Here is a 17,095-nt window from a genome sequence, read left to right on the forward strand (position 1 = left end):
TGAGACAGTGTCTCCAAAAAAAAAAAAAAAAAAAAGAGAGAGAGAGAAATAAACATGTTTCTCTTATCTTTCTGTCTCCTCATCCCAACTACTAGCTATCTTTTGGTTTTGTTTTGTTTTTGGAGATGGAGTCTTACTCTGTCTCCCAGGCTGGAATGCAGTGGCGTGATCTTGGCTCACTGCAACCTCCACCTCCTGGGTTAAGCGATTCTCATTCCTTAGCCTCCTGAGTAGCTGGGATTACAGGCATTCGCCACCACGCCCGGCTAATTTTTGAATTTTTAGTAGAGACAGGGTTTTGCCATGTTGGCCAGGCTCGTCTTGAACTTCTGCTAGCCAGCTTTTTGACACCTCCTGAAACTAACTTGAATGCCAGTCTATGTTGCAGAATTCAGAGAAGACTTTTTTTTGTTTTTTTTTTTTTTTTTGAGATGGAGTCTGCCTGTGTTGCCCAGGCTGGAGTGCAGTGACGCAATCTCAGCTCACTGCAACCTCCGCCTTCTGGGTTCACGCCATTCTGCTACCTCAGCCTCCCAAGTACCTGGGACTACAGGTGCCCGCCACCACGCCTGGCTAATTTTTTTGTATTTTTAATAGAGACGGGGTTTCACCATGTTAGCCAGGATGATCTCGATCTCCTGACCTCGTGATCTGCCCACCTCGGCCTCCCAAAGTACTGGGATTATAGGCGTGAGCCACCGCGCCCAGCCCCAGAGAAGACTTTCCTTAACTCTAGTATTTCAGATATGTGTGATGTGTGTGTGTGTATGTATGTACATGTGTCTATATATATTTGAGACAGAGTCTTGCTGTGTTGCCAAGGCTAGAGACTCCAGCACTTCCTAACTTATCCTGGCTGAGCACCTTTATTTAGATCTGTTAAAAATTACTAGAGACAGGGTCTCGCTGTATCACCCAGGCTGGAGTGCAGTGGTATGATCATAGCTCAGTGCAGTTTCAAACTCCTGGGCTCAAGCAATCCTCCTGCCTCAGCCTCCCAAGTGGCTAGGACCAACAGGTGTGTGCCACCGGTCCCAGCTAATTTTGTATTTTATCTTTTTGTCGAGATACGGGGTGTTGCTATGTTGCCCAGGCTGGTCTGGAACTCCTGGGCTCAAGCCATCCTCCCTCCCGCCTTGGCCTCCCAAAGTGCTGGGATTACAAGTGTGAGCCACCACGCCCAGTCTTCATTTAGACTTTTTACTCAATTTATGGGCATGGAACTGGCTTAATAATGGGAATCAGGAGCCAATGGGTTGCTATAAAGTGCACCAGCTCTTTTCCATGCAAAGGCAGCCTGGGACCTTGGCCTACCACCCCAGGGAGGCAGGCACTGGCAGGAGTCAGCAGGCTCTCAAGAAGCAGGGGCACTTAGGCCCAAAGGCTGTTTGTAGGTTGTGTGAGAGGACAACACTCAGGGACTTTTTTAAAAATTGAGATAAAATTTACCTAGCATAATCATTTTAAAGTGAACAATTCAGGCCGAGTGTGGTGGTTCATGCCTGTAATCCCAGCACTTTGGGAGGCCAAGGCGGGTGGATCACTTGAGGTCAGGAATTGGAGACCAGCCTGACCAACATGGTGAAACCCCGTCTCTACTAAAAATACAAAAGTTGGCTGGACCGTGGTGGTGCACGCCTGTAATCCCAGCTACTTGGGAGGCTGAGGCAGGAGAATTGCTTGAACCCAGGAGGTAGAGTTTGCAGTGAGCCGAGATCACACCACTGCACTCCAGCCTGGGTGACAGAGCGAGACTCCGTCTCAAAAAAAACTTAATTAATTAAAAAAAAATAAAGTGAACAATTCAGTGGGATTTAGTACTTTTTTTTTTTTTTTTCTGAGATAAATCTCACTGTTACCCAGGCTGGAGTGCGGTGGTATGATCTCAGCTCACTACAACCTCTGCCTCCCAGGTTCAAGTGATTCTCCTGCCTCAACCTCCTGAGTAGCTATGACTATAGGTGTACGCCACCATGCCTGGCTAATTTTATATTTTTAGTAGAGGTAGGTTTCACTGTATTGGCCAGGCTGGTCTCCAACTCCTGACCTCAAGTGATTCATCCGCCTTGACCTCCCAAAGTGCTGGGATTACAGGCGTGAGCTACAGCTCCCGGCCCATTTAGTACATTCCTAATGTTGTGCAGCCAACCTCAGGGGCTGTTTGGACGCCTTAAACTGAGTGTTTGGCTCTCATTTCTCATGCCTGTGTGCCTCCCTGCCAAATCTCCAGGAACCACTGGGTAGGCTGGTAGAGTGGCTGCAGGGAGCACCTGAGCATGGAGACTGGAGGCTGGGGAAACTTTTTCCTCCACTGTTCTACCTCCTCAGCCCCTACACCTAGATACATTTACATGGACTTCTGATGTATGTATGTATATATTTATTTATTTCTGAGATGGAGTCTTGCTCTGTCGCCAGGCTGGAGTGAAATGGCACAATCTTGGCTCACTGCAACCTCCGCCTCCTAGGTTCAAGTGATTCTCCTGCCTCGGCCTCCCAACTAGCTGGGATTATAGGCGCCCACCATCATGCCCAGCTAATCTGTTGTATTTTTAGTAGAGACGGGGTTTCACCATGTTGGCCAGGATGGTCTTGATCTCTTGACCCTCGTGATATACCCGCCTCAGCCTCCCAAAGTGCTGGGATTACAGGCGTGAGCCACCATGCCCTGCCTGATTTTAATTTTTTTACTTTGCTGTCTGGCCGAGGTATTTAAAATGCTTTTGGCTTTTTGTCCCCAAGCATTTGCTTGACTAGACCCTCTGTCGATTAATTGTCTTCATTCTCCCCTAGTGGAGTCCAACTGGGCAGAAAATGAAGAAGAATCCCTTAGGGTGCACAGGGCTCCATTTTTGGTAGGAGGAAAAGGTGAGCATTAGCGTCAGGGTTATGCCTCATATAGCACTTCCCTGGCTGTGTGCAAAGGCCCCTGTTCTGGAAAAGTTGTCGGGGGAATCAAATCTTTTCATTTTTTCTTTTCTTTTTTTTTTTTTTTTTTTTGAGATGGAGTCTCAATCTTGTTGCCCAGGCTGGAGTGCAATGGCGCGATCTTGGCTCACTGCAACCTCCACCTCCTGGGTTCAAGCGATTCTCCTGTCTCAGTCTCCCAAGTAGCTGGGAGTACAGACGCCCACCACCATGCACGGCTAATCTTGTTTTTTTCAGTAGAGATGGGGTTTCACAGTGTTGGTCAGGCTGGTCTCGAACTCCTGACCTCAGGTGATCCACCCGCCTTGGCCTCCCAAAGTGCTGGGATTACAGTCATGAGCCACCGCGCCCGGCAGTAAATCCTTTTCTAAGTACAAAGAAATATCACTATGTTCCGGTATCCTGAAGTGAGTCCTTTTGTAAAGCAGAAGGTAGATAATTCATCTGGGTTGTAAATGTAGATTTTCTTATATTGGATTGGCTTAAAGTGAGGCCCATTTCTCCTGAGATCATGAAGGATGGAGTGGCACTCCTTTATTCATTCATTCATCTGTCCATTTAGTGAGCACCTATTAGATTTCAGGTGCTGTCCTGAGTACAGGAGGCCAGACAGTGAACCCTTTCTATCTCATGCTTGGGCTTGGAGTGCCACACCATCCAAACTCCCTGAGAGGCCTCTGGAAGGCCTCCCCCTCTGGCCAAATTACAGGGAGGTATGTGACTGATTTACCTTTGTCCCTTTGAAGAAAAGAGCAATATCCAAGCTGGCTGAAGGAAAATAGACTTGTTTTTCCTCATCTGTCGGAAAGAATGTAGGGCTTACCCGGAGTTGATTTGGTTTGGAAGTATCAGGACACTCTGCCTTCCACCTATGAAAGGGTTAGCAGTTTACCACTCGAGGTCACTGAATCACAGGTTATTGTTTTTCTCTGCCATATGACCCTATGTTGAAGACTACTTGTTTTTTGTTTTTCTAGCCTTTCATGTCCCTCAGCTGATAAGTTAGTTAGAGGAGATGGGGAGGGGTATGATCAGACCCTGAGAAATAGACAAAGTGCTGGCGTAGCCTCTTGAATTGAGGTGAGAGGCTCTATTCTTACCATGAGGCCTTAGGATGATTTTTATTTTTTAAATTTATTTATTTACTTATTTATTTATAGACAGGGTCTCATTTTGTTACCCAGGCTGGAGTGCAGTGGCACAATCTGGGCTCACTGAAGCCTCGACCTCCCAGGTTCAAGCAATCCTCCTGCCTCAGCCTCCCGAATAGCTGGGATTACAGGCACACATTACCACACCAAAATAATTTTTGCATTTTTTGTAGAGGCGGGTTTCACCATGTTACCCAGGCTGGTTTTGAACTCCTGGGCTCAGGGGATCTGCCTGCCCTGGCCTCCCAAAGCACTAGGATTACAAGTGTGAGCCATTGCACCCAGCTCCTACGGGTGCTTTTTTAAAAAAGAATTTATCGAGATGAAATTCATGCAACATGAAATTAACAATTTAAAAGGAAATAATTAGTCTGGTCACACTGGCTCACACCTATAATCCCAGCACTTTGGGAGGCCGAGGCAGGTAGATCACTTGAGCCCAGGAGTTCGAGACCATCATGGGCAACAAAGTGATTCCTCATCTTTACAACAACAACAACAACAAAAATTAGCTGGGCATATTGGCACATACCTGTGGTCCCCAATACTTGGGAGACTGAGGCAAGAGGATCGCTTGAGCCCAGGAGGTCGAGGTTCAGTGAGTCGTATTCATGCCACTGCACTCCAGCCTAGGTGACAGAGCAAGACCCTGTCTCAAAAAAATAAAGCAAACAATTCAGTGACATTTAGTATATTCAGTACCTTGTGCAACCACCTCTATCTAGTTCCAAAACATTTTCTTTTTTTTTTTCTTTTTGAGACAGAGTCTCACTCTGTCACCCAGGCTGGAGTGGTGCAGTGGCGCGATCTTGGCTCACTGACACCTCCGCCTCCGCCTCCTAGATTTAAGCGATTCTCGTGCCTCAGCCTCCTGAGTAGCTGGGATTATAGACGTGCACCACCATGCCCAGCTAATTTTTTTTTTTTTTTTTTTTTTTGAGATGGAGCCTCGCTTTGTTGCCCAGGCTGGAGTGCAGTGGCGCGATCTCGGCTCACTGCAGCCTCCACCTCCCGGGTTCACGCCACACCATTCTCCTCCCTCAGCCTCCCGAGTAGCTGGGACTACAGGTGCCCACCACCACGCCCGGCTAATTTTTTGTATTTTTAGTAGAGATGGGGTTTCACCGTGTTAGCCAGGATGGTCTCGATCTCCTGACCTCGTGATCTGCCTGCTTCAGCCTCCCAAAGTGCTGGGATTACAGGCTTGAGCCACCGCACCCAGCCTCCCAAACATTTTCATCGCCCCAAAATAAAACCCGACACCCATTAAGCAGCTGCTCCCCATTCCCCCTTCCTCCCTGCCCCCCGCCCAGCCACTAATCCTTCTGTCTCTATGGATTTCCCTATTCTAGACATTTCATATCAATGGAATCATACAGTATGGGGCCTTTTGTGTCTGGTTTCTTTCAGGTAGAATACTGTTTTCAAGGTCTAGCCGTGTGTTAGCAGGTTTCAATTCTTCATTCCTTTTTATGGCTGACTAATATTCTCTTACGTGGATATATACACCATTGATGGACATTTGGGCTGTGTTCCCCTTTTGGCTGCTTTGAATGGTGCTGCTGTGAGCATGCATGTACAAATACTTGTTTGAGTATCCATTTTCAGTTCTTTTGGGCATATACCTAGGAGTGGAATTACTGGACTTAGGGTACTTTTTCAAGGAAGGGATAAGAGAAAAGGGCTGGAAGCGTGGCTGGGGTGGGGGGAATCAAGGGAAAGGAAGGTCCCTCTTCATCTGGACTGTATGTGAACGTCCATGAGGAAATGGGAATGGAAGCCGCACCACTGACCAAATCTTGGAGCTCCTCCTGTGTGCCACTCATGGGCCTGTTTGAGCTTTAGCATCTTTGCTCATGCCAGTTAACTTTTGGCTGTCTCAAAAAGGCAAATTCACCTGCAAATGACAAAGATTGGTAGTCAGTGAAGAGAATTAGAGGAATGTGCCGGAGGCTTTGAAGGAAGTTCCCAGAGAGGAGCCCCAGGAATGTGGTGAGCTAGGGCTGCTCTGATGGAATCCTTGTGTGACCTCTTGTGGGGGAGGGGGACAGCAGTCATTTGAATGCATATGTTTTGGCATGTTGGTTAAGCAAGCACTTTCTAGTCTCGCCTTGTAGGAATTCCTCCCTCCTTTCCTCTCCATATATTTATTAAGCTCTTACTATGTGCCAGGCACTGGGCTTAGGTATGGCAGAGACAATGGTGAACAGGACAGGCATGGTCGCTGTCTTTTTAGAACTTATGCTCTCACTCCATAATCTCCCATGACGCCTTACACAGGGCTAGCACAGAAGAGACACCTACTTAACTGACAAATGTTTCTGGAAGAAACTACTTCCAACCCTCAAGTGACATGGGGCACAGAGGAGCACCTGAGCCGACAGAGGGACTGCAGTTGTTTTACAGGGAGTGCACAGAAGATCTAATGTGCATGACTAGAGGTGTCCCACTCTGGTTGCTCAGCCATGACTCTGAAAGCTTCTCTCTGGCTGTCTTTTCCTACTGGGGAAACCCTGCATCACCTAGAAGGTTGCTAAAGAAATGAATCATTTCAGTAGCTCACAATGCTCATAGGTGTTCATGTTGATAGGATGATCCCAAAAGGATATTGGGTCATGGTGGTGCTTCCCATTGGGGGAAACCAGCTCTGCTTCTTTAAGTTGGCTGCCAACTTCCTCCTGGGATTTGCTTTTCGGGGGGCACCCTCACCTCACCTGTGCCCTTTGGACTGTCTCCTGTCTGGTTGCCCAGGTGTCACCTGAGGGCTGGTGGCAGTCATACACAACTAAGTCAGCTTGCCAGTTGTACAGGGTGTGGCATATTGGCTGAGCCACGTACCCAGAGATGATACAGTTGGGTTTGTCGTGAAAGCCAATGGACCTGCTTTTTGTCCAGGTAGGACTAAGAGGTGAAACAATTCCACTAGATAGTGCCTAGCTAGGAAATGAGGAGGCTAAGGGGTGGCCTTAGCCTCCTCATTTGTCTTGCCTTGTCTGTAGAGCAAGTAAGCAAAAGATTGTTAAAACTTTTATTGTGGTCAAATACGTAGAACCCAAAGTTTACTATTTTAACCATTTTAAAGTGTACAATTAAGTGATAGTAAGTACATTCACAATGTTGTGCAACTGCCACCAGTATCTAGTTTTGAAACTTTGCCATAATTTTAAAGGAAAATCTCGTCCCCATTAAGCATTCCCTCCCTCTCCCCCCACCCCCCAGGCCCTGGCAACCACCAATCTGCTTTCTTCTGTCTCTATGGGTTTGCCTCTTCTGGACATTTCATCTCAGTGGAATTATACATATGGGACCTTTGGTGTCTGGCTTCTGTCACATAGCATCCATGTGGGTAGCATGTGTCAGAATCTCCTCTTAAAGGCTGAATAATATTCTACTGTATGGATATACCACATTTTTGTCTGTTTATCCATTCATCCATTCATGGATGTTTGGACTGTGTCCACCTTTTGGCTGCCATGAATAGAATTGCTATGAACATGCACACAGGCAGGTACTTGTCTGACAACCTGTTTTTAGTTCTTTTGGGAGTGGAATTGCTAGGTCATATGGTAATGCCGTGTTTTACCTTTTGAGGAATGACCAAACTTTTCCACAGCAGCTGAACCATTGTATATTTCCATCACAAATTTCATCAGTTGATGGGCATTTGGATTGTTTCCACCTTTTGGTTTTTGTAAGTGGAGTTGCTGTGAACATTCATGTGTAAGGGTTTGTGTTTTTTTTTTTGTTTTTTTTTTTTAAATTTTTTAATTATACTTTAAGTTCTAGGGTACATGTGCATAACGTGCAGGTTTGTTACATATGTATACTTATGCCATGTTGGTGTGCTGCACCCATCAACTCGTCAGCACCCATCAATTCATCATTTATATCATGTATAACTCCCCAGTGCAATCCCTCCCTCCTCCCCCCTCCCCATGATAGGCCCCAGTGTGTGATGTTCCCCTTCCCGAGTCCAAGTGATCTCATTGTTCAGTTCCCACCTATGAGTGAGAACATGCAGTGTTTGGTTTTCTCTTCTTGTGATAGTTTGCTAAGAATGATGGTTTCCAGCTGCATCCATGTCCCTACAAAGGACGCAAACTCATCCTTTTTTATGGCCGCATAGTATTCCATGGTGTATATGTGCCACATTTTCTTAATCCAGTCTATCACAGATGGACATTTGGGTTGATTCCAAGTCTTTGCTATTGTGAATAGTGCCGCAATAAACATACGTGTGCATGTGTCTTTGTAGTAGAATAATTTATAATCCTTTGGGTATATACCCAGTAGTGGGATGGCTGGGTCATATGGTACATTTAGTTCTAGATCCTTGAGGAATTGCCATACTGTTTTCCATATGGTTGAACTAGTTTACAATCCCACCAACAGTGTAAAAGTGTTCCTATTTCTCCACATCCTTGTTTGTTTGTTTTGAGACAGAGTCTTGCTCTGTTGCCCAGGCTGGAGTACAATGGCATGATCTTGGCTCACTGCACCCTCCGCCTCCCAGGTTCAAGGGATTCTTGTGCCTCAGCCTCCTGAGTAGCTGGGACTACAGGTGTGTGCCACCACGCCTGGCTAATTTTTATATTTTTAGTAGAGACTGGGTTTTGCCATGTTGGCCATGGCTGGTCTCAACCTCCTGACCTCAGATGATCCACCCACCTCAGCCTCCCAGGGTGTTGGGATTACAGGCGTGTGCCACTGTGCCCTGCTTCATGTGTAAGTTTTTGTTTGAACACCTGATTTCAGTTCTTCAGGATATATATACCTAGGAGTGGAAGCAAAAGGATTTTATGAGGATAAACCTGGACATTTCCCCATGTTCTTCAAAGATGAACCAGAAGGACTTATGCTTATTTATATTACTATAAATTGGAGAGATTGTGATTCGATAAATGAACATTGTGACCAGCAGGGAATTAAAATCCTGGGATAGGTCTAAGATTCTGCTTGCAGGGTTAAAGCTCTACACCATGTAAAGTGGAGGTCCCAAACCTGAATGCCTTCGGGCTTAAAAGGGAGAAGCAGGCTGGGTGGGGAGTGGCGAATTGGAGCCCGCATCTGTTGCTATTCCCTCCAGCCAGCTGTTGACATGCAGGAATTTGGACACAATGTTGCCAGATCAGATTTTTTTTTTTTCACAGAAATATTGGGAAATCTGGATTTTTAAGTGAAAATGCCCAATTAAAAAATGTTGGAAGTGGGGCCAGGCGGGGTGGCTTATGCCTGTAATCCCAGCACTTTGGGAGGCCGAGGTGGGAGGATCGCTTGAGCTCGGGGGTTTGTGATCAACCTGGGCAACATGGGGAAACCCCATCCTCTACAAAAAATGTAAAAAAAGTATTAGCCAGGTGTGGTGGTGCATACCTGCAATCTCAGTTACTCGGGAGGCTGAGGTGGGAGGATCACTTGAGCCTAGGCGTTCAAGGTGCCGTGAGCTATGATCATGCCACTGCACTCCAGTCTGGGTGGCAGAGCAAGACCCTGACTCTTAAAAAAAAAAAAAAAATTAAAATGTTGGAAGCAAATTGGGATTTTTTTTCCTTTTCTTTTAAAGTACTGGGTCAAACACCAGGCAGTCAGTGGGTTAGATTGGTCTGCTGTCCCCTTGTTTGCAGTCTCTGACTGAGAACAGGAAGTGTGTGTCTCTCTCATCACTCCTGGCCTCTCTTGTGGTCCTTCCTTCCCTTTTCCCATTCCCTTAGCCCCATATGCATGGACTTCACTTGGACATTCCTTCCCCAGCCTAACCTCCTTGTCTCACTGCCTGCTCTTCTTTCATCAGATCACCTCTCGGATCTTCAGGGCCGGGCAGAGGGTGATCCCGGTGTATCCTGGGATTTTTACAGCAGTTCTGTGTTGGGTAAGTTTTAAGTGGGATTCTTCCCACCCTCTTCTCAAGGACAGGAGTAGCCGTGTGGTGGTATCCCTTCTTCACCTTTTAGTGGCTTACAGACCCTTTCAGACCGAACCCAAACCCGAACCCATCCTTCCCTGCAGACTCAGAAGTCATTTGTCGAAACCAGGAAATGCAGCACTGATTTGGACACAGCCATCCCTCACTAGCCCTCTACCACTCCCCACCCGGGGCATTTAAAAAATTATCTTTCTTCTGAGGTCCCTTTCTTCTCCCTGGCTTTGTCTTAACCCTGCCAGAAGCCCCTATGAGCATTGTCACCTATTCCAGTATTGCTGACACTCAAGAGGGACCCCACCCATCACCTGACAGCTACCATTCCCTCCCTACCCTGCCCCCATGATGCACATGCAGTTTTCGAAATAGCTACTGTCTTCGGAAGCCCTTAGCCTTCTGGCCGCAGCTTTCTTCTCTTGGAAGACTAGCACGTCTTTATCCATGGTGGTCATCTAGCATTTGTCCTTTGGGCTAGGGGCTGAAGATGAAAGGAAACGCCCACTCCTACCCTTGGGGGAAGCTGGAGGGGAGAAAGTCAGGATGGAATGCAACCGGCCACACCCAGAATGTGGGCTGGGGAAAGGAACCCGCCGAGCCCCCTCTGGGCTTCGTGGGAGCCCTGCAGGCAGTGAGATGGCTTGGGAAAGCTGCAGCTAGAGAAGGACAGGTGTTTTTACCTTGCCCTTGTCTGCTGATAGTATCTTCAGGCTTCCATCTCCCAACAGCTGGGCAGCTCATCCTTGATGTCACCTTGCTTTTGCCGGTTGGAGGGGGGAAGAATATAATAAATCTCTGGCCACACAATGATTTCTTTCAGGACTAGAACTTTCATGTGCCCTCTGAAGGATGTGAGCCATGGGACCGGCAAACCTCGTCCCTGACTAGGGGCCTGTGGCCTTGTCATTTACCTCCCAACTACTACCCCCCATGCCCCTTTATCTGCTTGGCTCATTTCTTTTCTTCGGTTTTGTACATGTATCTGAGTCCTAATCCCCTATATGCTCCCCTTACAGAGGAAAAAGACGGGTTTGCCTGTGACCTCCTACATAATCCTCCTGGGAGCTCTGATCAAGAAGGAGATGATCCGATAGAGGAGGATGATTTCATGTTCGAACTCTCAGACAAGCCTCTTCTCCCTTGCTACAACCTCCAAGTGTCAGTGTCCCGTGGGTAAGTGTCTGAGAGATCCAATGGCGACTGAGTGCCAGGATCCTGGCAACAGTGGACCACGTCACTGGGAAAGTGGAGTTCTCCAGGAGGAAGTGAAGACCTGGCCAACAAGTGTCATTACACATGACAAAGGCTAACCTGCCCTTTTAGCCCAGAGTAGTCATGTTCAAACTAGAGGCTACAGGCTCCATGGACATTGACTATCTGCATTTCCTGAACCTTAATCTAAATTCTCTCTCGGAAGGCTTTTTTGCACTGTTACTGGGTATAAAAGATAATCTGAGAGATAACTTGGGCCGATGAACTGCTAGAATCTTTGGAACATTTTTGTAGTTTCTGGGGGTAAACAGATAGAATATTTGAAATTGAGATTGTTGGAAAAGCCAGGACATGTGGTTGCCATAGCCATGGGGCCACTGGGGTCCTTCAGTAATCTGTAGATTACTAGTTTCTCAATGCCATAATGTTAGTAGCGCGGTGGTGCCAACATTGTCAGCCTAGATGACTGTGCATATTATGTTGGGGATCACCCATTTATTTAAGGAGACTAGAATATAGAATATGCCTGACACATAACATTAGACTGAACCCAATTTAATATTTATTTGATGGTTCTGGAGGGAGTTCGACAGCCGGCAGGGCCATGGTTCTTGTTGGGTTTCCCCACATGTCAGTGTGTGGAAGTGCTGGTTGAGAGAAGGAGAATGCAGGCTCAACTGCCCTTTTGTTCTTAGTCTCCATGATTTTTTTCCCTCTGATTGGTGTCTTCATGTATTTCAAATACCTTTCCAAACAATTGTAAGGATAATTTTTCTTTGATATCTATTTTTTAAATGTCAACTCTGTGTTAAAAACCTGTGAACCAGTGGCCGGGCATGGCCGGTGTAATTCCAGCAGTTTGGGAGGCCAAGGCAGCTGGATCACTTGAGGCCAGGAGTTTGAGACCAGTCTGGCCAACATGGTGAAACCTCGTTTCTACTAAACATATAAAAATGAGCCGGACGTGGTGGCGGGCACCTGTCATCCCAGTTATATCGGAAGCTGAGGCAGGAGAATCGCCTGAACCTGTGAGGCGGGGCTTGCAGTGAGCTGAGATTGCCCACTGCACTCCAGCCTGGGCGACAGAGTGAGACTCCATCTCAAAACAAAATAAAATAATAAAATAAGCCAGTGAACCAGCATGATGTACACAGGATAGGGAGCTGGGTAGACGATGGATGAGGAGGTCTTTAAGTGAGAGCCTCTGTTTAGGGCTCTAATCATTAGACCACAGTTTCTTTGCATCCCCTGCCCTCCCCCCACCCCCCCACTGCCCCACACACATGGCCTGATCAGAATAAAAATAGCATATATGATGGCACTAGTAGGGATCAAGTTTCAGGGGCTTTTGGTCCTTATTCTTCTGGACATAAGCTGATCCCTGAGGGCAGGGCGGGGCCTCTGGGATATAGTATTGCACGGTTAATTAATTCCTCCGATGTATTCAGCACCTCCCTCTCTGAAACAGGATCTTGGGCTTCAGGCAGTAAAAGGACCAGGGTAGTCTGCATTAGGTGCGGACAGAACACGGGCCACAGAGGGCTGTGTGCCCCTCAGCGAGCCGAGTGGCAGGCATGTGGTTAGCCCAGAGCCCGGTACCAGCAAAGCTGGTTTTCCTGATGTGACATCCTCTAACGCTCACTCTAGAGCTGCCTTTCCCCAAAGCTGCAGCACACTGTGAAAATGTCTGTTCTTCAAGAAGTTGAGGGTGGGGGTGCTAGTGTAGAATGATGCCTCTGAGGCCCTATGAGGTGCAGAAGGGCCTTCTGAATCACGAAAGCAAGACTGAATTCTCATCACTAGTGTGAATGTTCTCAGGGCTTTTTTCTCATTCTTTGGAAGTGATGGTCCAAGTGTATGATATCTGTAGTCTCCTTTTCTTAACCCAGAGCACTCCATTTCCTAATCATGTGAGATAAGAGCCTGCTGTCATTTGGGAGAAATGTTCCATTTTAGGGATGAGGACTGTGGGTCTGGTTAGATGTTTAAGGCACTGGAACAGAACATTTGATTCTATAAACATGTCTTAAACAGCTGCACCAGGTCAAACCCTGGGGACCAGAACTCAGCTCTGGCCTTCAAAGAATCCACCATCTAGTGCAGTAGACAGACAAGTATATAATTAACTCTAATAAAAGACAAAATATCCTAAGCAGATTTATTGTAAACAAAAAAACAAACAAAAAAACCTCCAGTAGTTTCAGAAGGGTGCCAAATGCAAAAAGTTCCAGTCCACCCTGAACCCCCATTGCTATGCTGCAGAGTGAACCACAGTTTAAGGTTCTTTTGCAATCCTTTCAGAAATGGGCTTTGTTAGTAATATTACAATAGGGATGTGAATCAAATGCCAGGAGACCATGGGAGATGGAGGAACAATGAGTTACACCAGGGGAAGTTTTCACAGGTGATACAGTATCTACCTGAGCTGGGCCGGAAGGAGAGAAGGATGGAGAGCAAGGCACTGAAACATACAAGTTCAGAAAGTAGGGGGAGTCCTTTATCATGTGGCTGATGCTTGGTGGGGTGGGGGATACCATGTGGTGTGTATGTGTGTGTGTGAGTGAGAGAGAGAGAAAGAGAGACAGAGAAAGAGAGAGATTGGGTAGACATTGGGCTGAAGAGGTTAGAAGGTCTTATATAATATGCTAGTGGCTGGGCATGGTGGCTCATGCCTGTAATCCCAGCACTTTGGGAGGCTGAGGCGGGTGGATCACTGGACGTCAGGAGTTTGAGACCAACCTGGCCAATATGGTGAAACCCCGTCTCTACTGAAAATACAAAAATTAGCCAGGCGTGGTGGTGTGCACCTGTAATCCCAGCTACTCAGGAGGCTGAGGCAGGAGAATCGCTTGAACCTGGGAGATGGAGGTTGCAGTGAGCCGAGATTACCCCACTGCACTCCAGCCTAGAGACTGTGTCTTGGGAAAAAAAAAAAAAAAAAAAAAGAAAACCGTAATGGTAACAGAAGATCCAATGAGGGTGGATGGCAGTGCAGAAGAGTGACTCTTGGCAAAGGGAAACTGGTTGGGAGGCTGACAAGACCGAGCCCAGGCCAGAAGTGGCAAAGGCTGGAACTGGGATAGTGGAATAGTGAGGAGGGAAAACCCTGTGAAGCGGGACCACTCATGTGGGGAGGTAGCACTTCTTCCCGCATTAGTCAATGTGAGCATTTGGCCCGGGATCAGCGTCTCCAGCACCCCTCCCAGCTGTCCCTAGGCTGCCACCCAGTCGGGTGTGCTCAGCAAAGTCAGACTCCGACTCTCTGTAATGTGAGCTCTGGCCCTGCAGAAACGATGGTGCTGCTGCCGGAGAAAAAACTTGTCTAATGCATTCCAGAGCCAAAGAGAAATGCCTTTTGGATTACCCGCAGTTTAGGCCTTTCTCCACGGCTCCCCCTCTGCTGGGGAAGATCTTGGAGAGCAAGGAGGCCAGGGAAGCTAGAGTGAGAACAGGAGAGGGAAGCCAGCCAGGGTTGGCAGGGGCGGGAGTTGGGAGAAAGACTGGTCCCAATAGATGGCAAATGCCAGGTCACAGGGGTACAGGCTAAGTCCCCAAGAAGCCTGCTAAGAGTTTTAGGTTCTAAAAGGCCCCTTTCCCTCCTGCTTGTGTTATTTTGGAAGAGGTGGTCACCAACTGCGTGCTCGCCATTTAGCTGAAAGCTGGTCCAGGCACTGCAGGGGACAGAAGACATTTGCCTCAGCTATACCAAAGGAGCCTGTGGTTTAGCAGGAGACAGGGGAGCCAGACTGGCAGTGAGTTATAATGGGGAACACTGGTGGTCACACAGCCTTCGTGGACTTTGCAGAGTGTTCCGGGTCAGTGCCCCCACCGCTTCCTCCAGCTCCTTCCATAACTCCCATCCTTGCCTTTGCAGGCCCTGCAACTGGTTCCTCTTTTCCGATGTCTTGAAGAGGCTGAAGCTTTCCTCGAGGATCTTTCAGGCCCGGTTCCCGCACTTTGAAATCACCACCATGCCCAAGGCTGAGTTCTACAGGCAGGTGGCCTCCAGTCAGCTGCTGACCCCTGCTGAGAGGCCTGGAGGCTTGGACGACAGATGCCCCCCAGGCTCCTCTGAGACTGTGGAGCTGGTGCGGTACGAGCCAGACCTACTTCGGCTCCTAGGGTCCGAGGTGGAATTCCAGTCTTGCAACAGTTGACCGGGAAAACAGCCCCTCCTCTTCTTCTTTCTCCTTCCGAGTTCGCCCTTCCCCCACCTCCTTGTCTTTCCCCCACCGAGCACCAGACTGCAGAATGAGGCAATAATATGGACCAACAAGAAGCCGCCTTATCAATGCCAGCATTAGCGACTGGACTGTTTTTGTTTTTTTGGTTACAATTAGTTCTCATCTCCCTGTCGTCGTCATTGTTATCGTGGTTGGTGATGGGGGTGGAAAGTTGAACTCCACGTCTGAGGACAAGAGGTCCCAGGGGTGGTGGGAGGTGGCGCTGGGGTCCCTTGGACTGGCCTCCTTGTTTATGACCAAGACCAAACCTGGGCCCTGGGTGGCCTTGGCCTGTCCTGAGGAGAAATGAGAAAATCCCAGATCTCTGAGCGCCCCCCAACTCCATTCCCCTGTGTTCTTCTGTCTTCTGTAGTATTTATTTTATTAGTATTTAATTTGTATTGTTTCATTGGTTTCTGATAAGTCTGTATCACTGTGACGATTTGAGACAACTTGTTGTATTGAGGGACTTTCTGTACCTCCTTTTCTTTTTCTTTGTGGATGAGCTCTGACAAAGCTGTTCCCAGGTGTTTTTTTCCCCCACTGGGGAGGGGGTGGGGTGGAATGGGGTGGGGGGACATGGACTTGTGATTAAGGAAGCTGGCTGCTGCTGGCCCAGGGCTGGGGGCTTGGGGGTAAATCCTGAGGCTTTGGTGCTCCCCCACCCGCCCCCTCCCGCCTTTCGCAGCAGCCCTGCTATCTTGAGATTAGTGTTGACGGGGAGGGGAGGATTGTGAGGTGCGGGGTTAATAAATTACTCTAATAAAGGAGCGTGGAGAAGGGATCTGAGGGGTGAGGGTGCCCCCTCCTCATGCCTTCTTCACTGCCTCCCCCCCAGAGTGCACAATACGAGTTTGTTCCTGCCTCCACTCCCCCACCCCGTTCTGGCCTCCCTGTCTCAAGATACTGAGCCTCTCACCTCCCAGCCCTCAGCACCCCCATCCCTGCCCCTTTTCAGACTCATAGCACCCGTTTCCTTCCTCTCCTCCTTCCTCCTCCCTCAGCCCCCCATTCTCCTTGGGAATCTGCAGAGGGCTCTGGGACTGACTGCCAGATGTGAAATCCAGGTGTCAGCTGTTTCCTAGGCAAGGGCAGGAAAGTGGTCTCCAGCCCTTGTTCCACTCCTGCCTGGGGGCCTGGGGCTGAGTGGTGGCCCCGCCCGGCCTCCCCCTGGCCTCCCCCTGGCTTCCCCCTGGCCTCCGGGCCTCCCCCTGGCCTCCGGGCCTCCAGCGCTGGGTTTGTCGAGTGAGAGAGAGAGAGGAGCTTGGGTTGCTTCCCTGTCCCCAACCCCTCTGTGGCGTTGTCCCTCCCACTCTTCTTATTTTTCTACCAATTGCTATTTTTCCGAACAATCCTTGTAGAGTATGTACCATCCAAAGGCAGGAGGGCCTCGCCGTGGCCGGCTCTGGTTGGAAATGGTACAGTTTTATTGTACAGGTGCTAAAACAACAACAACAAAAAAGAAAATGGAAAAAAAAAAAAGATTAAAAAAAAAAGGAAAAAAAAAGCCAGTTTGAGGATGGGACAATCTGTTCTCTAGAGGCTCCTGAGCTGTGCGGGAGCATTGGTGGCTATTTTCTTTGTATTGTGTTTGTTCTTTGTTCCTGGGGGAGAAGTTCTCAGCCCCTTCTCTAGGACTGCTCCCCACCCCCACCGTACTGCCC

At 48.2% G+C, this 17,095-nt stretch overlaps 1 protein-coding gene across 6 annotated transcripts in view; it reads left to right on the top strand.

Annotated features, from left to right (window-relative positions):
* BCORL1 (BCL6 corepressor like 1) overlaps window positions 1–16,879 on the top strand; it is a 79,286-nt gene extending 62,407 nt beyond the window's left edge. For all 6 annotated transcript variants that reach the window (XM_030934465.1, XM_030934467.1, XM_030934468.1 and 3 more), the window contains 3 exons: window positions 9,871–9,948; window positions 11,013–11,169; window positions 15,083–16,879. In XM_030934465.1, coding sequence (XP_030790325.1) covers window positions 9,871–9,948; window positions 11,013–11,169; window positions 15,083–15,365 — 518 coding nt within the window. In that variant the 3' untranslated portion in view covers window positions 15,366–16,879. The remainder of the gene's footprint in view (window positions 1–9,870; window positions 9,949–11,012; window positions 11,170–15,082) is intronic.
* The last annotated feature ends 216 nt before the right edge of the window (window positions 16,880–17,095 follow it).

The sequence above is a fragment of the Rhinopithecus roxellana genome, chromosome 7 (assembly GCF_007565055.1).
Source record: "Rhinopithecus roxellana isolate Shanxi Qingling chromosome 7, ASM756505v1, whole genome shotgun sequence".
Lineage (NCBI taxonomy): Eukaryota > Metazoa > Chordata > Mammalia > Primates > Cercopithecidae > Rhinopithecus > Rhinopithecus roxellana.